At 44.9% G+C, this 24,472-nt stretch overlaps 1 protein-coding gene across 7 annotated transcripts in view; it reads right to left on the bottom strand.

Annotated features, from left to right (window-relative positions):
* Cpsf160 (cleavage and polyadenylation specificity factor subunit 1) overlaps positions 1–24,472 on the bottom strand; it is a 129,087-nt gene that overhangs the window by 30,776 nt on the left and 73,839 nt on the right. For 4 of the 7 annotated variants that reach the window (XM_037427734.2, XM_037427735.2, XM_075877701.1 and 1 more), the window contains 4 exons: positions 22,672–22,898; positions 22,067–22,219; positions 17,319–17,495; positions 144–210 (listed from right to left, as the gene is read on the bottom strand). In XM_037427734.2, the coding sequence (XP_037283631.1) occupies positions 144–210; positions 17,319–17,495; positions 22,067–22,219; positions 22,672–22,898 (624 nt within the window). Of the gene's footprint in view, positions 1–143; positions 211–17,318; positions 17,496–21,274; positions 21,449–21,987; positions 22,220–22,671; positions 22,899–24,472 lie in introns of those variants that run through there. The other 3 variants (XR_012886975.1, XM_075877702.1, XM_075877703.1) reach the window with 3 other exon arrangements.

A 24,472-nucleotide genomic window follows, 5' to 3' on the forward strand; every position in this document is an offset into this window, starting at 1 on the left:
AAATGAATATATTGTGTATTATCAGAGAGCAAAAAGCAACATTCATATGTTACATGTGTTGTTGCTTGTTTAGCATGCACACAGTATTGCTGAAAACTACCACATCAAAGGCCACTAAAAAGTTTTTGATATTTGTAACTCACCAAGGAAGCTCATTTGAGTGTTATCTATGAAGAATTCCACAGCATAAACTTCCAGTGGCCTGACATCCTAAAAACACACAAGAACTCAATGAGTCAATGGACAAAAATTGGCTACAAAAAGCTTACCATTTAAATATTTGCAAAAGTGGATTTCCACAGCAATATGCCATGAGATCATATATACAGAATAATATGGCAGCAGTAGATATGCCAACAACTAACGTGAGCACCTACCAAAAGCGTACGCGAAGTATCGAAATGGTTCTTAGGAGCGTGTAAATATTCAATACTTTGAATATTTTTCTGACAGTGCTTGCTATTCGATTCACCTGGAATTTGGCTATTTGAAGCATTCAAAGCTCCCGAAGACAAATACAGACAATGTCCGATTGGCAGTGGCCGCTTCTGATTTTTTAAATAAGCTTCACCTCATCACACACTCATAATCCAGCAAAGCTACCATAGCTCTGCTACAGTTGTAAATGTATTGACTCAAGAAAACGCTGGTACCAACAAGGAGATGATAGATGTGGCAGGAGTGAAGGCCCAATGAATGCTGTTTTGGACCTGAAATTTGGGCAGCAAATGTATTCACTCAAGAAAATGCTCGTACCAACAAGGAGATGATAGATGTGGCAGGTGTGAAGGCCCAATGAATGCTGTTTTGGACCTGAAATTTGGGCAGAATGTCCAGTAAATCAGACACCGAAGACTTTTAGCATTGAACATTTTAGATGTTCTTTTATATTAACATCTACGAGGCAGATTTGGAACTCCAGACTTGAAGGGAGCACACCCTTCTCCACCACATCAGTTAGGCTTCCACTGAAGTAGAAAGAAGAGGAGAGGCTGAGGTAAGAACGTCTTTGCCTCTCATGTGTAATGTTGTGGGCAACACTTCGACAGCACCAAATCACGTACATGAATACTATTTGGCCTCTGCATAGCCTCATTTTCAATATGACACCTATGAAACATTACCCCGTCAGCGTTTCATTAACCTAGCCAAACAGAAGACTTTCCTGTTGCTATCTCATAAAAACAAAGTAGATTCTTTAAACGGAACCTGAAGAAACCAGAACAATATATGTTCTATTTACCAGTAGTGTCGTTTAGTGAAATGATCAAGAGTGCAGAATGCAAGAACGAAACCAATCTTGCCGGATCCACTTGTTCTATTTAAGCAGCAGTTCCATTTAACAGATTTTTATTTACTGAGCGTCTACTGTACTTCGGAATCTTTTCCAACTCTTTTTGTGCAATATCGCTTCAATTTATTAGAAAATTATTAAAATTAATATGAACCCTAAATTTTGCTATTTGTCCAACTCTTATAGTTAGGCATAATGAAGTGTAAACAATTTGAATTGGTATAGTGCATTACAGTAAGGAAGAAATGGCCGAGCAGACCGACACCAAGAGGACAGAGTGCTCTGTCCTCTTGTGTCGGTCTGCTCAGCCATTTTTTATTCGCGCTATACCAGTTCAAGTACGACGAACCAACTAGTCCAATCTTCTACACCTGTAGTATGAACAATGCATTGGGCTGTTAAGGATGAGCAATGACACATAGTAAATACTGTTTTAATGCGATTTTTTTTTGACACCCTAGGGGCCATAAAAATTCAACTATTTACTCAACCAAAGCCATCGGATCACCATAGCTAGGTCTGAAATATCTCTAAAGGCCTGCCAGTACACTTGTCAGGTATTTTGATGCTCGCACCAGGCTGGTTTCTACTCAGAATCCCACCTAAATTGCATCCTGGCTGACAATTTGCGATTTTCCTCTCATGACCACAACGCCAGCAGACACAAACGAATCGAGCCTTTCTTACACAGTTGATTTATGAAGAAGCAGTTTCAAATGATGACGTTAAACATGAAGGCTGCAGTAGAAGAGCAGGTGGATTGTTTGCATTTCCCCCTATGTGTGAGCATGCATAACACGCTGATGTGCAAAAATCTGACACTTCGTCAAAAAGAAACATTCACTGCCACGTGGAGTGCATTATTCCAAGTGGTGTGCATCATGCTAGCTGGTATGCTCGCACTGTGTGTGCTGCATGTAGCATTTGCTGCGATTTTGTTTGTTCTGTCCTCTTCGTTCCAAACCGTTTATAGGTGTGGCGATGAAAAGCTGCTTTTGTTCCTCAAAGCTACATGCCTGAGCAGGGGCGTAGCCAGGAGGTGGCACACCAGGCTAATTGGCAGTTTAATATATTTGACAAGCATGAAATGCCCTTAACTCCTTGATAATTAAAGAACTAAAAAAAACTGACATGCCACTGTTAAAGAACAAAAGTGATTTTACCTAGGCGATTTAGTTACTGTGAAATTATCTGGTCATATTACCACCTTTCTGGGTGTTTGAAAAACTGGTTGGCGACTGTACATTTGATCATCTAACAGACCCACTACCTACCCTACAGCTGGGAGAATCACAAGTCTAACCAGCACTTGTCCAGTCTTTTTTCCTTAGTGTCTAGTTAGTTTGAGTGCTACACAACAAGGAACAGGTTCCAGCTTGCCTAGCTTTCAGTCACACAACATTTAAAGTTTGTACATATCCAGTAACTTATAAATGTGCCAGCTGTAACCCTCGCTCTTTCTTTGATCAGCGAATAAAACGAGTGATTTCAGTACATGACATGAGTGTTTCAGTACATGAGATGAGTATCATCAACCTATCCCTTGGGCACGCAGGACACAGCACTGCAATGGTGCACACCAAGCGATTATTTTGCCTTGTACAGGGTATCATTGGTTTCGCAACGATAACTGCCGCACGCACGCAGCTGGACCAACACTTCTCAGGCGATGCACTGAAGCCTGTTTTCCACAATCTTGCGTTCAACCACAAGTAGTCGTCACCTCTACTTAGCGCGACGAGGCTGGCGACACCTCGCAGGTCATGTAGTGAAACGTCATCAGAGGCTACCGGTATAAAAGAAGCACCGCATCAATTTGACTTCTGTGGGCATGCAGGACACAGCACTGCAATAGTTCTAACCAAGCAATTAGTTTGGATTGTGCCGGTCACTTATACTGATGGTTCTTTTTGTAATGACTGTCACTGTATTGTAGTCCTGCCGTGCTCCACGCAGTGTCTTGCGAATTCATATAATTGTGTGACCGTCAGTAGACTTTTACTGTGTGGTGATGTTGAGCGAAATACAGGTCCCACACAGAAGAAATTATTTAAGCAGTTGTTCGATGGGCAAACTTCCCTTTGTAACGAGATATTAGAATTGAAAACACAACTTGTAAAAACTGAAACTCTCGTCAACGAATTACATTGTATGTTTACTCAGTTTGAAAGCAAGCTATCTTAAACCTCAGCTTTGCCTAATCAGGCAGGCCAGGTACATTCCTCACTCCGTTTGATAGAACATTCTTTAAGCTTCCAGATCATAAAACTGATAGACTTTGAGGATAGAAAATAATGATCCAACTTTGTTTTCCATAGTGTTCAGGAAAGCCTCAACGAAACGGAAGCATAACTTAAGGAAACAATAGTAAAGGAAGTATTTCAAGAAAGAATGCAAGTGAAGTGCACGTCTATAGGGCGTATACACTGGCTTGCAAAACAAAAGGATAAGAGGCCTGTCATATTATACTTACAAGTCTATAACAGAAAGAACCTAACACTAGAAAATGCGAAAGAGCTTAAGGGATCCAGTATTTTCATTCTCAACAATTATTCGCAGTCAACGTTAAAGGAACACGAACTACTGTGGGCCAGCGCAAAGCAGGACAAGCAAAAAGGAAAAAAGTAAGCTTGATTCACTATAAGCTTAAAATTGAGAGAGATATTATATGTGGGATGAAACTAAAAAAAAATCCGAGTTAAAATGACAGATCGGCAAAACGATCAAGCAGCAGTGTGACGCAAGACTTCATTAGAATGAAAAATGGTCCGCTTGTTAAACACGAATGCTCGCACCATTAAAAATAAAACTGTATTATTAGAGGTATTGCTATTGCAACACGATCCACACATTACAGTTGTAACGGAAACGTTGCTTCATGCTGATATATCTGACGATAATGTGTTTCCTCCTGCCTATACTGTTTTGCGTAGCGATCGTGTAACTAGGGATGGTGGAGTTGCAGTACTCACTAGAAATCAAAAAGATGCAGTTTTGTTAGATGACTTTGCCGAACTCAAATGCTTGTGCATCAAGCTCTCTCTTTACAGCGTGATGATTATTCTTTATGACTTATAAAAGCCACCCAACGTGGCTCGAGAATTCCTATCCAAACTACAGGTGCACATGCACCAACATAAAACTAAGAAAATAATATTGGCTGGCAACTCTCTAGTGTTAAATGGGATCGGGATGACACCGAAAATGACGTGAATGTTATCTTTGACATAATGCTAGAGCAAGATATCGTGCAAGTCATAAACCAGCAGAATTGAATGTATGACACTTCCAGTTCTGTCTTAGATTTAGTATTCCTTCCCCAAATCATTGTCGATTACACTGTAGATATTGAGCACGGGCTATCTGATCACAAACTTGTCAATATTTCTATGCCAATTTCTAACCGTAAAGTGCCAAAAGAAACACATACGCATGTCTACAAAGATTATTTGCATGCAGATTATGTATCAATTATAAATCACTTAGAGGCTTGTCTTACTAATTTTGTGAATCATAATGGTCATGTCAGTGTTTTGTGGGATCACTTTAGGAACATGTGCCAGTATTGCCTTGACAAATTTGTCTCTAACAAAGGAAAAAAAGTACACAAGGACACATTGTGGCTGATGTGGGAAATCATACAATTGAAACGTACAGTTAAGAGATTGAAAAAAAAAAAACGATGCATCTCCCCATGCCATAGCAGAAGTTAGTGGAAGCCTTGCAAATGCATTGCATCAATCAAAGAAACGGTATTTCAGTACAAAGCTACCTAACTTTATTAAACCGACGCGACTAAATTTCGGAATTATTTGAGAGAAAAAAAGAAACCAGTGTCACAGATTAATCCTAATGATATTCATATAAATGAACGAGGCATTGCTGAACATTTGAATGCATACATATACAATGTTTTTTCTGTTGCAACTGATAATGCCCCACTTGACATAACGGCCATTACAAGAAGTTCTTCAAGTTTTATTAGTTACCCCGGAGTGCTTTCAATGCTACTCAATTTAAAAACTAAAACTTGCCCCGGGCCCGACAATATTTCAAATGTTTTTCTTCGCCGATATGAGGAACCTCTTGCAAAGTACCTTGTCATTATATTTCGTGCTTTCTTGTGTTCGAATTTGCTGAAAGACTGGAAGACAGCCCGTGTCATGCCAATATTTAAAAAAGCTGATCGTCTCCGTTTTGATAACTTTCATCCCATTTCACTTGCATCTTGCTGTAAATTAGTTGAACATGTGATTGCAAAAGCCCTCAATGAATTTCTTGATGACAAAAAAATTCTCCCCAGCTCACAACACGGTTTCAGAAGGGGATATTTTACAGTCATACAGCTAGTTCCTGTCATTCACAAGTTTGCTTCTGCTATTGACAATAATACCGTATTTATGCGCATAATTTGTGCACCCCTAATAGTTCGCCATCTTTTCAAAAAAAAAAATAATATTTACTCGCATATTTTGCGCTCCCCGACCCGCCCGAGCCAGCATACCGGCGCGCGCCTCCCCAAGTAGACGAGCGCAGTAAAACAGGCTGCGAATGTGACGTCACTTCTTTTGAGGTGCAGTATTCTAGGGACCCGAACTAGGGTCCCTAGAATACTGCACCCGAACACAAACCTGTTGATGGGTCATCGGAACTTCCCAATGTCTACCACCGGGATAATGACGAGAATGCACGCTCGCGTCACGGCACAGACGACTTTCTACATCGATGGTGTGATCGGAGGCGTGCGTGGGCCTTTCACGCCAGCTGTCCCTCTCGCTCTCTGCATCTGCGCTACAATGCACGCTTGGTCAATTTAGTAAGTTTAGGTTTTTCCATCCGGCCGTCGCGTTTTGACAGTTCCCTCGTGATTTGCTGCAGTAATTGTATATACAGCGAAATTAAAGCTTGCTGTGGTAAATATCGCCGAAGAAAACAGGAAGCGAGCCGTCGCGAAGCGCTCTAAGGGGACGTACTTCAACGGGACGACCAGCGCAATTGGTACGCGAGGAAGCAAAAGAGTGTGCGCTTGCTAATGCAAGTTTCCTGCTATTGAAGGAGGCTTTTTCAATTATGTGCGGATGCTTAGTTGAATCGAATTTATTTAAGTTTATTGCACAAAAAGGTTTCGGGAAGACCAGGCGAAAAAGCTGCATTGAGCAGCTTAAGGAGAACCTGGCCACTTCGCACACTGAGCGGTTACAGCAGTTCAAAGCATGCCCTATACCTAATGCATGAACAGAACAGCAGAAACAGTAAGCAAACAGTTCATACGGTATCACTATGTCAAGGCACGTAGTTTCTCCCAGCATTGTCGAAAGAACTTGCAGAAAATTGGGCATTCGAACGCGCTTGACGAAACCGAGGACGAGTCGCTTTGGGGGGCGGGGCGGGGGGGGGGGGGGGGGGGGAGGGAGTTGCAGCGGTTGCGATGATGATTTCTAATCAGACTTCACGATCAGTGATTCCCGCTAGACCACACGTGATAGAATCTGACTGGTTGAAGTATGTGCCAATTCTTTCAATATTAACAATTCTTTCAATAATAACAAGTACACTTCATTTGTGCTCTAATTTATTTATTTTTTAACTGTATATACTACGTAATTTATTTCTTTTTTTAACTGTATATACACAATATTTCATATGCGCTCGCAAAATCTCCGCGTAATTTGTGCACCCTCTTCTCAGGGCCCCAAAATTGTGACAAAAAAAAAGTGCGCAAATTGTGCGAGTAAATTCGGTAATCAAATCGATTTGATGTTTTAGATTTCAGCAATGCTTTCAATAAAGTAACTCATTCCAAACTAATATTTAAGCTAAGAAAATATAATATTCCTAAATTACTTGTTTCTTGGATAGCTGAATACCTAAAAAATTGCAAGAAGTTTATGGATGTATAAGTGGGCACAACTCGGCCAGTCTACCAGTCACTTCTGGAGTACCCCAGGAAAGTGCATTGGTTTCTTTGTGGTTCCTCGTGTACATCAATGACATTATTGATGCGGTTAAATCAAATATCCAAATAAGACTATTCGACGATGACTGTGAGTTGTTTAAAGAGGTCACCTGTTTTAGTGACCAAGATGACTTGAATGAAAACCTCAGTCGCATTTTCCAATGCTGCTCCCATTGGTAAATGACCTTGAATGTAGAAAAAGTGTTTTTTGACCATTTTCCCAAAATAAAACATTCCTGTATAATAATTATAAAACCTGAAATCAAGAGCCTTGTGGAATACCTCCCGGGCAAGGCTGCCGTCGTTCCAAAGATATTTAGGTGAGAACTGGCGTCGTTTTTCTGGCGTAATGGCATCCTCGCCAAGAAAAACTTCTCTCCACATCGGGCCAACTACCTCATCGTAGTACCTTTGGCGTTATGTCCAAAAGTTCTCGATGCTCTGCATCATAGAGTTTCATACAATAATACCTAGAGCGGAATCTGGCGCTAATGTCTACGCGGGCTCCTTCAGAAGCACTTGCACCCCCATGGAAATTATGGGAAGTACAGGCTTCAGATCCGCTTCGGATGGATTACGTTCTTGAGTGTAGAGGTCCCCACCCTTCAGTCATTTAGTTCGGCTGCCACTAGCATGTGGCGCCCCTGAGATTGTATATATTCTGCCCCGAATAAAGTGGGAGGGCCCTTTTCGTTAGCTGAGCAGCTGTCGTGCGTATCGTCTCTCTCCGCGGGCATGGGCCACTCGTGCTCCGGCACGCTCGCGCGGCACCAGTCACAAGACATGGTGTCAGAAGTGGCTGCGTAACGCCCCCTCATCCCGAACTCGCCCGTACCGCACGACGATGGCCCTCGACGGAGTGGCGCCGAAAAAGCTCAGCCTCAACCTCCAGCCGCCCGCACCGTTCGACTTTGTGAACCCGGGAACCTGGCCAGCATGGCTCAGCCGCTACGAGGACTACGCCGTCGTTTCCGGCCTGACTCAAGCATCCGGCGACATGCAGGTACGCTCGTTGTTGTACTGCATGGGGCCAGAGGCCCGCCCACTTCTTGAGACGTTCTCGCTCGACACCGCATCACTCGCCTCATTTCAAGCGGCTGCCGCCAGCTTCACCGACCACTTCGTGCATCCGGTGAATGAACTGTACGAGTCGTCGCGTTTTCACCGGCGTGTTCAGTTGCCCGACGAGAGCGTCGACGCCTACTACGCCGAACTCTGTAGAATGGTGAAGCGGTGCAACTATCCGTCAGCTGAGGTGGAGCAAAGGCTTGTATGCGATAGATTCGTCGTCGGCCTCCGCGACTCGCGCCTTTCGGACCAGCTTTGCCGGAACGCGAAGTTGACGCTCAAAGAAGCATGGATGCAGGCCCGTCAATCAGAAGACGCTGACAAAGAAAAAACGTTGCCTCAAAACTGCGCAGAGCACTCCCGCGAGCTACACCTCGACGCTGTACGAGATAAGAAGTTCGCCTCTCGCCGCCGCAACTACGATAAGCGGCCTTCGCCCCCGCGGAAAGCAGAGCGCTCCTGCCAGCCTTCAACATGTGAATTCTGTGGCCGCGCGCCACATCCACGTTCTAACTGCCCTGCTCGAAACTCCGTCTGCAACTTCTGCAAAAAGAAAAGACACTTTGCGGAAGTGTGCCGCGCGCGGCAGGCAAAACAGAAGCTCGGCTCCATTCAGCTACACGCTGTCGGGACGCTCGCCGCGGCAAAGTTTGTCGACATCACCGTTGACAACTACACAGCGCAGTTCAAGGTCGATTCCGGAGCCGAGGTGTCCGCCGTTCCGAGCGACTTCCCTGCATTGCCGGCCAAGCTCGACCCCGTCAACAGCCTGCTCACCAGACCTGGCGGTCAGCCGCTGCGCGTGCTGGGTTCGTACATGGCGAGACTTCGGTGGCACGGGAAAATGAGCTCTCAGCGCTTGTACGTGATCCAGTCTCTCACCGTACCTCTTCTTGGACTGCCGGCGCTTCAAGCTCTGGAAGTTGTAAAGTTTCTCGACGAACTTCAGACTCCGAAAGCAACATTGCGTGCTGAGCTCTTCCAGGGATTGGGCACCCTCAAGGACGAGTACACTATCCTTCTGAGACCTGGCGCCGTACCGTTCTCCCTAAGTGTGCCTCGCAGGATTCCCATCCCGCTACGCGGGGTCGTCCGTCACGAGCTTGACAAACTGGAGGAAGGAGGCGTGATCCGCAGGGTCGACAACCCAACCCCGTGGTGCTCTGGTCTCGTTGTAGTACGGAAAGCCGATGGTTCCTACCGGCTGTGCATTGACTTGACTCAGCTGAACAAGGTTGTCCTTCGGGAACGCCACATCCTACCAACGGTAGAGCAAGTCCTTGGCCTCCTTGGCGACGCAACAGTTTTCTCCAAGCTGGATGCAACAGCCAGTTTTCATCAGGTTAAACTATCTGCAGACTCCCAAGAGCTCACAACGTTCATCACCCCATTTGGCCGATACTGCTTCTTCCGGCTACCCTTTGGCATCACCTCCGCGCCAGAGTACTTCCAAAAACAGATGGCCAGGATCCTGGAGGGCCAGGAAGGAGTCGCCAATATGATAGACGACATTCTCGTCTTTGGGCGCACCCGCGAGGAGCACGATGCCAGACTGAACCAGGTGCTGTCTCGCCTTGCAAAAGCAGGCATCACGTTGAACCAAGACAAGTGTCGTTTTGGTGTCTCCGAAGTCTCCTTCCTAGGAGTCATGGTTTCAGCACAAGGCATCAGGCCAACTCCAGACGAGGTCAAAGCAATCAAAGCCATGGAGGCTCCAACCGACATCGCAGGTGTCCGGCGACTGCTCGGAATGATGAACCATCTCGCCCGGTTTTTGCCTTGCATCTCGGAGGTCACAGCTCCCATCAGAGCACTTCTAAACAAGCCTGCGACTTGGGGGTGGCAGCATGAACAAAATGCTGCATTCGAGAAAATCAAGGAACTCCTGACATCAGACCGTTGCATGGCCAAGTACCATCCATCATACGCCACCACATTTTCGGCTGACGCAAGCTCATTCGGACTGGGCGCAGTCTTGCTGCAGACACAGCCCTCTGGTGAGCGCCGCCCAGTTGCGTTTGCTTCGAGATCAATGACCGAGACAGAGCAGCGTTACAGCCAGACAGAAAAAGAAGCGTTGGCAACAACATGGGCTATCCAACGGTTTGACGAATTCGTCCGCGGCATCACCTTCGATGTTGAGACAGATCACCTACCACTCGTTTCTCTCTTCGGCAAGATGGAGCTGGACATGCTGCCGCCTCGCATACAGAGGCTCAAGTTAAAGACCATGCGATACCAGTTCCGAATGCTCCACGTGCCAGGAAAGCTGTTAGCTACGGCAGATACCTTGTCACGCATCACCCAAAAGGCGTCCCTCCCCCTGGACACCGTGGAATTGTTTGCAGCTCAAGTGGTCAGCGGCATGTCAGAAGCCTTGCCACTAAGCCCAGAGGACGTGCGACAAGCACAAGAGTCCGATGGCGAATGCAGAGCCCTCACCTCCTTCTGCCAGAATGGTTGGCCACAGAAGTCCAAACTGCCACTGCACCTCTCCCAGTATGCCTCAGCAGCAGATGAGCTCTCCATCTGCGACGGTGTTCTACTGAAAGGTGCCAGGATGGTCATCCCGCATTCTCTTCGGCCGGCTGTTTTGACGCTGTTGCACGAAGGACACCAAGGCATCAACAGGATGAAAGCTCTCGCTCGAGAGTCCATTTGGTGGCCTGGCATTTCGGCAGACATTACCTCTCTGGTAACTAACTGCGAGCAATAAGCTTCCACTCGGGTGAACCTTGCAGAGCCCCTGGTCTCCACGGTCCTACCTGGACGTCCCTGGGAACTTGTCGGCATGGACCTGTTCCACCTCCGCAGCCAGACATTCATCTTGGTGGTGGACTACCACTCCAGGTACCCTGAAGTTGTAACCTTGAGGAGCACAACGGCTCAGGCAGTCATCGACGTTCTCAAAAGCATCTTTGCCCGGCACGGGATTCCGCGAGAAGTCTGATCAGACAACGGTCTACCGTTCTCTTCACGAGAGTTTGCAGCATTGGCGGCATCTTACGGCTTTGACCACGTCACCAGCAGCCCGCACTATGCGCAATCGAACGGAGAGGCAGAGAGAATGGTGAGGACCATCAAGGAGTTGTTTTGCAAAGCAACAGACCCTCATCTGGCCTTGCTCAGCTACCGGGACACCCCCGGAGTCAATGGCTTCAGCCCGGCCCAGCTCTTGATGGGACGACAACTCCGAACCAAAGTGCCGAAACAGGACTCCCAGTTATGTCCTCACTGGCCGTCGAGGAAAGACGTGAGGAGAAAAGATGCAGCCTACAAGCAGAAACAGGCCGCTGACTTTAACAGGCATCACAGAGCTCAAGATCTGTCATTGCTCCGAACAGGCCAGTGTGTCTGGGTACGACCTGATCAGGTCAAAGCTACAGTGCTTAGCCCAGCACGCCGACCACCAAGTTATGTCGTGGAAACGGAGCAGGGTGGCGTCCTACAGCGCAACCGGCGTCACCTAGTGCCTTTTGCACCTCCTGCGCCAAGGGTGGAACCACCGCCGTCTGAGGAGCAGGAGCCACAGCGAACACTGCCCCCTCTGGAACCCCAGCGAACTACTACAGTGCAACCACCCGATTCCCTTGGACTGCCCCCTGCAGACAGTGACCGCAGTGATGGTGTGACACGAACACGTAGTGGCCGCCGTGTTGTGCCTCCGAACCGCCTGAACTTGTGATGTGCAGTGTCTGGCGTCCTCCGTCTTCCATCTGGTCTTCAAGGGGGGAGATGTAGAGGTCGCCACCCTTCAGTCATTTAGTTCGGCTGCCACTAGCATGTGGCGCCCCTGAGATTGTATATATTCTGCCCCGAATAAAGTGGGAGGGCCCTTTTCCTTAGCTGAGCAGCTGTCGTGCGTATCGTCTCTCTCCGCGGGCACGGGCCGCTCGTGCTCCGGCACGCTCGCGCGGCACCAGTCACAAGACATCGAGATTCGCGACGCTTCTTTTTTGGCTGTAAAACAAAGTGATATGAACTCAGATTTAATTTAAACTTGCTTCAATTACTTGTGTGAGAACTTTATCAAAAGCAAAAATTTTTCGCGGCCAGATGACAAAAGTGAAACCTGGGCGAATTCAATCATCAGGGTTCGCATTGCTGTGCCATTGCATTCCAGATTTGGCATCAAGCTTTAATAAATTATTTTTTACAACACTTGAAAACAAACATGCTTGCTTTTCTCTCAAAAGTATGTATTATCTATTTATGGAAACAACAGCACAGTATTAAGTATGAAACACTTATCGTTTCGTCTTCTGCGATGCTAGGTGTGTCTGTCCCAGTGGTCCCAGTGGTATGGCCTCAATGCACCTCTGGTTTTGTTGTGAAGTCGAGTCAGCGGAGCGTGACGGCGCGTCTACTTTGCTTCATTATCGCATTGCAGTTAATTTGAAATGAGCTTAATGCAAGACGCGCTCGTGAAAAACATGAACTCGAGGCAATATCCTGCACTGGCATGAGATGCTACATCTATGCGCAGCGGTGAGGGGACGACGCTTCGTTTAAACTGTCAAATACGACACGTAAAGATCCAACGTCGCAGCAAATTAGAAGATTCAGTGGTCGTCAGCCTCTGCGAAAAACAAAGGCACTGCTTCAGCCGCTTTCACAGCACCCCACTACCCACGCTGCGTGAAAAATGAAACTGAGACTAAAGAAAAAAAGTCTGTAGACACTTCGCCAGTTAACCCTATCCAATCCGAAGCCTGTACTTCCCATAATTCCCATGAACGTACACGATCACAGCGCCAGATTCCTCTCTAGTTATTATTGTATGAAACTCTATGCTCTGCATGATGATCCGACGACTGGACCTTTTAGATTTTTCCATATGCTAGCAAGGATACAGAAAAAATACTGCTGGCCTTGCCTCACTGCCGACGTCACCCACAACATACAAACCTGCTGAGACTGTCAGCGATGGAAGACAACACCAACTAGGCCAGCTGGACTTCTGCAGCCCATTGAGCCCCCTTGCCGGCCGTTGCAGCAAATCGCCTTAGACCTACTAGGACAGTTCCCGACGTCGAATTCTGGAAACAGATGGATCGTCGTAGCTACTGACTAGCTCACCCGCTAGGCCGAGACAAAGGTACTGCCCAAAGGCAGTGCCGCCGATGTAGCAAAGTTCTTCGAGAACATCGTCCTGTGTCATGGTGGCCCGGAGGTCCTCATTACCAACAGAGGTATGGTCTTCACTGCGGAGTTAACTCAGGCGATCTTGACACACAGCCAGACAAGGCAACACGAGACAACAGTGCACCACCCAACGACCAATGGCCTCACTGAGCGGCTGAACATGACCATCACCAACATGCTGGCCATGTAGGCACGTCAACGGCAAACACAAGATGTGGATCACCATCCTTCGATACGTGACCTTCGCATACAACACGGCAGTGCAGGAGACGACACAGATGTCGCAGTAGAAGTTGGTCTACGGAAGGAACCCATCCACGACACTAGACGCCATGCTGCCCAACGTCGCTGACGAAGAAAACCTTGACGTGACTGTCTACCTTCAGCGTGCCGAAGAAGCACAACTACTAGCCTGCCTCCAAATGAAGAACCAACAGACGATCGACAGCCGCCATAACCGTGTCTGGGTGTGAACACCAATACACAGACATGGACTGAGTGAAAAACTTGTGCGACGGTTCTTCTTACCATACAGGGTAGTTCGATGTCTCAGCCTACTCAACTACGAGATTGTCCCCAACTGCATCACGAATTCTCAACGGCACCGTGCACAACCTGAAGTCATTCGTGTCATGCACTTCAGGCTGTTACACGAGTGTTAACGAACCTAAGGACTGTATTTGTTGTTGTTTCTCTTTTACTGTGCTTTATTGCTTGTACTTATTTATTACTGTACTTTCTTATAATATTATTCTTATTTTTATTGTTCATTATTTTTCCCCGTGTTCTGTTTAACCCTTTGAGAGATAATGGGACGAATGTGTCCCACTTTTTCTTCCTCAGTAGAAGCTTTCTCCGCCACTTTGCGTTGCCATCATTTGTTTTTCAGCTACAGTGTATCAGGAACATTTAGAAAACCAAAAAAATATATATATGAAGCACATTTCCGATGCACGGTATCGGTGATACGTTCAGTTGAAATTCGTTTTGTTCTGTTTTGAACTTTTTTAATAAGTGGTGTCAAATTGCGATTAAAAAGATCAAGTTCTAGATTTATGGTATTTTTCTTATATTTTGAATCTTGAGAGAAGTAATTTTAGCATGCAACTATGAATTTTCTTTCCAAATTGGAGCAGTATATCGGCCAAAATTCATGTTGGAAGTGCACTTGACAAAATATGAAAATTCCTTACTTAGCCTAGCTAAATAACATGCATGCACAGCCATTTTCTTCAAGTTAGCAGGGCAATGTTGTCCTACAAAAAAGCATTTCATTATCCAGTACACCCTCAAGATCTTTTTTATCATTTTTTAACCACTATGAGAGCAGTGGCAATTATATCAAAAGCTGCGGTAAAAATTCTGTTTCTAAAAGTGAGGGCCAAAAAAAATAATGACAAAATTGATGATTTACACAGCCAGGAAGCGAAAGAGAAGACAAATGAAAAAGACCTATGAGAAAAGCTAATACCTCAGGCCTGAATAAAGTTAACGAATCTGTAGCAGCAGTTGTAAATGCACTTACAGGATTCAATGCATTCAGTGACACCACATCATTGTGGCTTGCCGTGATCTATGATACCAATTTTATATATATATGGGAAGAAATTCGGGCATAACTGAGGCGTTTGTCCTTATCTATATCAACCAAAGAGACCGAAAGAAGCTAGTGCAATTGATGTATATGAGGATCTCAGACAGAGCCACTGGACTGAACACAACAGGCAGAGGTTTCGTGCTAGAAATTTGGCAAAAGGTTTAGAGCTGGGTGCTCTCGTGAGAAAATTGGACAGGTGTTGTCCCATTTTTTTTCAAAGAACTTCATGGGCTAATGGGACACATATGTCCCACTTTTTCTTGTAAACTAATGGACATTTTAGTAAAACTTTCTTCATACTATTTCTAAGCAGACTATTGAGGTATTCTACAGGCAAAATTTTAGTCATGTGAAAAATATTGACGAACCAATGAATGGTTAAGCATCGAGATGATGCTTTTTCAGAGTGGGGCAAAGCCACGCACGTTTCCTATTTACACTTTTGCTTCATTCGCTTTTCTACCACAGCCTCTCATGAATGCTCAACGCAAACTGTGTGTCGTTGTTCAAGAAGATTCACAATCATTATAGATCGTTTCGTTAAGATTGCAAGGAAGACACGAACGCTCGAAATAGTTTCAGAGGTTGTCCGACGACCAGTAATAAGACTAGAATATTCAACAGCACGTGTATAAATGCCGACGCGCTTCGCCGCTTGTCAGCTGACCGACGGCCGACGCTTTGCCCACCACTATCAGTGCCCATGTGTTGCTGTAATCTGACCTTCAATTTCCTGGCAACAAATTAGGCCGAATAACCAGTTTCATCTGAACATCGAATCTATCCCTTTGTCCACGTCACGAACCCGTGACAATATATAAAATTAGAATTGGCAAGGTCAGAAGGCCAATATGACAGCATGAAAACACACCTATAAAAAATACTACGGGTCAAGTGACTTGTGAAAGAATCGCACAAAAAACTTCAGGCCCATCGCATCATCCCTCATTACTTTTTCTGCCAAATCCCTAGTGCAAAAGGCAAAAAGATGTCAAGGAAGCAGGCATCCACACTTTTCGCTGCTGAGACAGCAGCACAATTACAGGGGAAAGAGCAAGCACCGCTCTGTAAAGTGAGAAGTCAGCCATTGGCTAGTGCTCACTTTGCATCCTTCTTTGCCTTTAGTAGCAAAAATTTATAATAAAAGAAAAGTAGACCCTTATAGAATGACGCAAAGGGCTCGAAACGTTTTTAGTATAATGCTTTTGCATGTGATGTCAAAACTGTCATAATTACACATATAAATCATTAAATCAATTAGTTTCCACTACTCAACTACATAATCAATGACAAAAAAATACCATATGTGCACTTTAAAAATGATCTAGGACTGAGTTAGCAGGGACAAACAATACAGTGTGCAGAGTAGACTGGAAAGAGAAAAAATAGCACTGATGCATACACATCATCATTTCACATGTCGACCACTAAATCAATTCACACAGGGCATAAATTTATGAATGGTGCACTGAAGCACCTATCAGTACGAAGAGAAGCCACGATAGCTACTTTATAAACCAGTCTCGTTTTGTTGTCTTTTTAAAATTTTTTTTCAGCTTCTCCCAAGTCAGGTATGTATAAGCCCTGGCTACAATGTGTGGTTATATTTCTGGGGTCAGTTATTTGTTTGCAATTGTATTTATGTACCCCGAGTCTTGTGCATATATTGATATTTGCCCAATTTATTGTCTTTGGTATGTTAAACTGCATACTACTCAACACCGCACGCAAACTTATGTATGTGTTCTACCTCGCATTTCTTCAATTCTCAAATTGTTGAGTTCTTACCATCTTACAAGTATACAATCATGCTTATTGAAATACATTATTACTTGTATCTACCAGTTTTATTGCTTCAGAAATACAAGGGCTTCTTTACAGGTTTCTGTCAACCATGCCATTTTTGCAAAGTAGTGTCTCGTAACATGCCTCTTTCTCAAACTTGCTACTTTGTCACCACCTTGCTCAACATGCAGGGTTGCAAGCCTTTTTGTAGTAGTCTAAGGACCAGTAATAATAAGATACTGAAACAATGGCTCCATAGTTTGAGCACTGTTTCATGTCACACTATTGTTTCATGTGGCATATTTTATGCAGAGGGATAAAGCGTTTCTTCCGGTATATTGGCCATTCTAGATAAAAAACACAGCACAGAATGAGATGCGTGCATTTTTGAAGTTATTTCTAAGAGTTCATGAAGTATGCAGTATCCTAGTTCACGCTTTGAAAAACAAAAGACAGAAGCATAGAAGGCTTACTCTGCTGACAAGGGAAAGTGTTCTTGATGCTTCTTGGTACCTCAGCAGTGAAATAGATTTGAAAACATCCCCGACAAGTATCAAGTTCTTCACTGTCACCACACAGTGGATGTAGATTTGTGTGTCGATGAATGCCACACCAACCAGTTCATTGTCTTTAAGCTGCCAGATGTATATCTGAAAGAAGCACCAGCAAAATAATTTGAACATTCATATACAAGGTTTTTTACTGAGTGCCTGCATAGGATGCTCAACAAGAAAAGCAAAGCAAGAAGCTGCAAAACACTAGTGAGTGTATCAATAAAATAAATGTTTACAGGTTACACAAACTGTTGCACAACAGGTTACAAAGAGAGGACAACACTTAAATCTAAGGTCTCTGACAGTAGTTCACAGAATTAAAATGAGGCTGATTAGTGTTCATGTATATAAAAAAATAAGACTAAATTCAGCCACAAAATAATTCAGAATCTGGAAGGTATATCTAGTGCTACAGGTATAGTGGCTATAAAGGTTTTCCTAGTGTCATGAAGAGGCGGCGAGGCTGAGAAAGTTTACGATACAGCCTCCACAGGGCACAGCCGCTCGCTAGCGTACTTTGTTCGTGCGAGCCAGCCCGTGCCCCAACGAGTTCCTCGCGTTGAAACCAAGTACTATTGTGGTTGCAGTACAAGCGCGTTGTGTTGACCACACATGAGGTCGCTAAAGTGTAAACAAGAAAAAAGGAGGTTTGGGGACTATGCAGGCAGGTTAGCATCTTCAGATAGCCACATGCAAGATATTCGGGGTTCCAGTTCCAGTTCAATAACATTCTTTTTCACACAGCAGATCATGTTCTGGTACAATGATAGAAATACTTACAGAGAATTATAGTGTTTATATCAAGACCATAAAATATTATAAACAGTGAAAAAGATGCCACCAACAGACATTTTTGTGAAGACAGAGTATACAGTGAAAGAAAAACGAAGGCGTGCATATCAATAAAAAAACTAGAAGAATAAAAAATCTGTGAAATAGAATGTGTATACACATAGGAATCTCTTTTTATCTTTTGCGCCCATTCTTGCAGCTGTACAACCTCCGCAGATACTCTGAATAGAAGGAAACCTTTTCTTTGCACGAATTCCTTGCATAACAATCTAGAACAAATTCACTTTTTTTCTTTAGGCACAATGCGTTGGAGCGGCTAGAAAGATCTTCAGTTGCACGCGAGTACAACGCAAACTTCTCAAGACACAGCTGGGAATAAAATACCAACTGCTACCAAAATATCAGTGTCACATCCAAGTTGAACAGGGGACGTGCCGGTTCCCCCCTTCCCTCTTGAATTTCTCTTAGCAGAGCATATGCAGGCATGAGATTGTTTTCCCTTTCTCTACCCCATGCACTTTAATTGTTAGTATATGAGCTCACTTGCAGGCTCGTCCAGGGGCGTAGGCAGAAATTTATTTTTCAGAGGTTGGGGGGCAGGGTGGGAAGCATGTTTTGAAATGGTCATGTTTCACTCTGTATGCTATGGCAAAAATATCGGGGGGGGGGGGGGGGGGGGACTCGAGCTAGGTGTGCCACTTTCTGGCTACACCACTGGACTCGTCATAAAGAACCTCGTCGCTGGTGCTTTATGTATATACAGCAGCCATACCATAAGGCTGTCACGGTGATGTAGGGGTTACAGCCGGCGCTCGGCCTCTGACCCCAAGGACGCGGGTTCGATCCCGGTCGCAGCAGCCGCATATCGATGGAGGCCAAATGCTAGAGGACCTGCTACAGTATGATGATAGTGCACGTTAAAGAACACCAGGTAATCATCAAACTTTCCAGGACCTTCCTGAACGACGTTCCTATATACCTAAGAGGGGGCAGGGTGCAAAGTCAGCCCCATACATTGACATAATAGCTATAGGGAGGGAGCGCGGTGCTGCGACGAAGCTTCGCCCCCTCTGAAGGGGAACCCTGCGCATCCCTATGCTTATTGAATTGTCACCAAAGTGTATGTTATAGCCAACACCGCAGTCACAACTGACGTTGCCCAGACATCACTACTAAAATCCTTTTCTGCAGAATGTTCAAGCATTGGTGTGGCTCTGTGATGAGTTACTGCCCAAGCACATGCAATGCCTTGTTTCTACTTTGGATGGATCCATAATTTTTATTCTTTGTGGCTATTGAGATTTTCTGAGAAACAGGCATTTATAATGCTAATCTTCGCACATCTGTGAGACGAATAGATATACCAGCATTCAACAGCCCGTGTTTTGGGGGTACACATGTGTCACACATGACTGAGGGAAAGAGATAATGACGTGAGCGACAAGAATATCATGCTATGCATTTTGCAACCTGTAAGTTACGTTCGTCACACACTCACAAGCTCATTTGCTAATTTTAGTTTATACCAGGTTAAGAGAAGACAATTACAGCACACATACATACTATGTATATACCTAGGTGGCGACAATATATATAGATAGTAGAAACACTCAAAGTGCACGTGTTCGCAGTTTGAGTGCTTCAAAGAAATGCTTCGCCTTTAAAACTGTATTGTAAGGAAAATGCTGTGTCAAGACAGCTAAAAGTGCGTGCACACAGTGAAAATACACTGGTCTCCTAGCGCCAGCCCGCATATGCGGACTTTTCACATGGGCCACAAAAATGAAATTTTCACTGTTTAGTCCCTCATTAATCTGTCTCAGGTCATTAAAATTTGTGAGCATTAAAATCTCTAGCTATAGTAAATGTTTTGGACAGTATTTCTGTGTCAATGTCGTCGTTGAGCTGCCGCCAGCTGCACCCCGCCGTCACGCTCCACTACCTCTGCTCACCACTTGCCAACGCGCCGTCAAAACAGCGCCATTTCACAGCGCATATAATCCGGTTTCTCCGCCGCCGCTGGAAAGTTCACGACACTACGTGAACCTTTCTAGCCACTATACTGCAGGCAGTTCTTGCGAAGCTCCAGGTACTTTCTCTGATGAGCACACTTGAAGCTACAAGGGGGGGTGGGGGTGGCAAGAAAGAAAGGCCCCACCTAGAAGCTACTCTGCCATACACCATGGCCTTGAGCATTTTCTCTACTGTTTTTGTTGTTAAATATGTTAGCTTTTACTTCTGGCCCAGATCGCCGCATGCAATTTCCTGCTGCATGCACAGTAACGATATTTAGACCCTGCGGTAGTGGTCTATTTGTTATGGTGTTCAACTGCTGAACCGCAGGTCACGAGATAGAATTCCGGACACAGCAGCATCATTTTCTATAGAGGCAAAAATGCACAAGGCCTGTATACTTAGATTTAGGTGGGTCTTGAAGAACCCTTGGGTTCTTCAGCAGCCCTCCAACATAGCACCTCTAATAATTATATTGTGGTTCTGGGACGTTAAACCCCAACAATTACTATTACTGTTACTGTAATAATATTTGGCTCATATGCTCACAGGAGCCTTGACTACAAACTGGCAGTTTTCTGACTTTGTATAAAAAGAGTTGCAGGTACCTTTTAAAGCTATCAATATGATGACAGCTATTCTCAGTACCAAAGCATAGCTACAGCTATTATATATGTGTAGAATATGCAGAATCTGCAGTAGTTGTAGCTTCGTTTATTTGCAATAATGCTGTAACTCTTGTATTCAGATGAACCGAAGATGAACAACGTATGGGGTCCTAACAGACAATAACATTCATAAGCTGGATTACTTCTTGAACGAAGCCTCAGCGCTCACCTCCACTCCCTGCCAGCTGACTGGTTTGAGAGTATCTGACAACACGAAGGCCCACAGAACTCTATGCTAGCTAAGGTTTGTCGAGGACTAATTTGTTTCAATGAAAATGGTGTTGTTGGCAGAATGGCTAAATGGGTAGAAAAATCTGCTATACAGAGAGCTGCCGAGGACTGACCTCGCTGCTGTCGCACGATGGGCCCCGCATACGAAGGGAGGACACAACGAGGCACTAATACTGGTAGTAGTTTTTTTCTTCTTTTGTGGATAACAGGCACTGACAGTGCACAATGCGCTGCTGACATTACATCAACATTTCTCGGTTCGCATCTTGGCCTTAAAATCGGTGTTCAAACACAGTGTTCTGAGATGGCCACTTTTGGCGACGTCATTTTGCCTACAGTAGAATCCTGCATGGGCAATGATTAAAGCGTAAATTTTTTTCGCTATTCTACAATGTATCAATTAGTGCTCATTGAAAGTGATAGCTGTCTAAGAGGGTTTAGAATATAGCCCCAGAAAACAAAACAAACTGAACCAAGCGCAAGCAGAGCTGCAATCATCTATGAAGACAGCTGTATGGCTAGAGCAGAAAAAAAGTGCACTGGTTGCCACACTGCCCTTTAAAGCTGCAGCATTTTACCGCCAGAATACCAATGTAGAAAACAAATTGGCATTATGTGTATGCGAGCAACATGGATAGGGTGTAGATGTGGAGAATTACTGATGTGGGGTCACGTAACGTACAACCTGCACCTCCAAATCCGGATTTGGTCTATTTTCTCAATGCACTATGTAATGACACACCAGGTTTCAAAATTAGGGAAAAAAAATAACAAAGTAATATAGAAACAAAACAACAAAAACATTTGTATGAAGCTGTTCACAAAAGGCTAACACCACAGAGCGAGAGAGGGGGGGAAGGGCTGAGGTCTAACATCACACTAACATTATTGTATGGCCCAATGTCACAGGTTGTGATGCCACTCTAGTGAAATATGACAGCTGTCTTCAATGAATGCTTTCACCTTCTGACCAATGGCACTCAGCAGGAAGCCCACTACTTGTGACAAAGCGGTCACAGGACCTTTCTGCTCCTTGCTGTAGACAATCTTTATCTTATTTTTTGTCAACGGCTGACCTGGCTCTGGAACAACATCAATAATGTCCAGAATGATAATCTGGAAAATATAAAAAGATCGGAAATGTTAACACTTTAAGAGCAAGTTCATAATATTGTGCCTCACAATATCACAAACTGTGGCCATTTCCTATAATTAAAAGAACAAATTGTGCTCAAATGTAATCAACAATATCACAAACTAGCATCAGATACAGACTACAGGCACTTAAAGTCAGCAGAATGGACTGTCGGTAGTGTCAAGACTAACATATATTCTTTTGACATGACACTTTCTGCAATTTATAGCAATTTATAGCCTTGAGTATTTTTAAAATTTTTTTTTCATTAAAACCTTCAAAACACTGCACAGTGTACCAGACCTGGCAACACAATACTAGTTTCACAAACAAGCTATTTCCTGTAATGCTACAAAGATGCTTTCTATTTCCGGAGCAACTGGCAACAGCAAAACAAGAATTACAAAAAGCATGGTGAAAACATGGTGCAGACCCTTCCACGGCTGGTGACATCCTCCCCGTAGCAGTAGTTGGTGCCTAAGGCCAAGTAACCTTTCATGCCAGTAGTTGTCCCCTCTGAAGAAAGCATGACATTTTTGAGGCACGTCAAGTGCTCCCACTCATCCAGATCCACACGGGTATTAGGGATTGTCTCCCAGCTAACAGGAGACAGCAGCTGCAGCGAAAACTTGTCCATTGTTGGAAATATGTACCGGGAATCTACAAAGGCAGTAAGTTATCAAGATTAAGCAGAGTTATTGTCCCGCGGAGGAAAAAAAAAGATCACAAACACGATATTAAAGGAATATTGATACAAAATTTCACCGCCGAGATGGCCGGCGGGATCAATTCCCATAAACATGCGTATATATCATCTGCAAAATATTAACGGTGAATATAGCACGTAGTGTACACGTATCCCGAAACAGCACAACCACTAGCAGGGGGTCTGGTCTTAGCGAGCCGCAGGGCACGCGTTAACTCTAGTCGTGGCGAGAACACGGCACTGCTCAAGGTTGCAACACTTTATGGCCTGCAGCAACACCAAAAACGCAGTACAAAGCCTGTTGCAACAGGGTCGGCGGGAAAAAAATAGGCTTATCCACACCCCGGGCGAGAAGTACGACACAGGGCGCCGCGAGCATGTCTCCATGGGCAAAAGTGATTCACGGTGACACTGGGACAACAGAGCCCGATCGCTCGAGCGAGGGCAAAACTCCTTTTGGTTGTCTTCCGAGAAGTAAGGGCCGGCGTAGTATGACCACGCACAAGGACACCACACTGCTCTTCGGCCTAGTGTTTGAAGGGGGAGGGGGGGGCCACAAAAGGTAAGCGTTTGCCGCGGGTGCAAGGCACGCCATTGGCGAAGTCCAAACGAACCTTAAACAAAAGGAGCCGATGGACGGAAAAAAAATGCGTGCTTACCCCATGTCGTCCCAGAAAGGTTCTCTCTCATTCCCGACGTGCGCGTGCAAAATGTCCCGAGAGACTGTCTGTATGGCGCCACAGTCGACATCCGATACCGGGTGGGAGAGGTTAATACTCTCACTCGCCCAGTGCGACAGACCACAGAGGAGGGGACTCATGTCCAAACTTGAGAACGGCAGAAATAGGTGGCAGAGCACGCGCTATGGTGGATGGCTAGCCTCGATTCCCACAAGCTTTGAAGGTGTTTCTAATTAATTTTGAAGTAAGCATGAGTGATCGGCTCTATTGCGTTATTGACACCCTCAAAGGGGACCCTTGGGGCCCCTACTTCCTTCACGTGACCACGCTGCAGCAAGTTATGACGACGTCCTAGCAGCAATTTTTCGATCGCGTTTGCTCTAGCAGACTATTACTCAGCAGCTGCTCGCGAGTCCGTGGCTGTAGTGCACAAGTTTAAAGTTTTGTTTTTGATGACATTGCTGTCCCATTTGCTGTTCGAAAAAAACTTTTTGATGCTAACCAAACGGAAATGCGTCACAGTTCTGGGTGCTGACATGGTCGAGCGTTGCACTCACTAGGTGGCGATAGTTGCACAGCGGCTTGTTTTAGAAACCGAAACTGACACTGGTCCGCACTAAAAAGCATATTATTAATTAGCTGTCACACACTGCACAAAACAGAATATCTTGTTATGACTAACAGGCCCCCAGAAACACATTGCAGCAAAAAAAAAAAAAACGCGAGGCCAAAATTTTTTTTTGTCAGTACCCCTTTGATAATCTGCTATGCTACATGTTGCAAATCCCTGATCTCTGAGAAAAGCTATTAAGGGTGCTATTTTCTGTGCGAGCAACCTGCCCAGACAA

This window comes from Rhipicephalus microplus, chromosome X, assembly GCF_043290135.1.
Source record: "Rhipicephalus microplus isolate Deutch F79 chromosome X, USDA_Rmic, whole genome shotgun sequence".
NCBI lineage: Eukaryota > Metazoa > Arthropoda > Arachnida > Ixodida > Ixodidae > Rhipicephalus > Rhipicephalus microplus.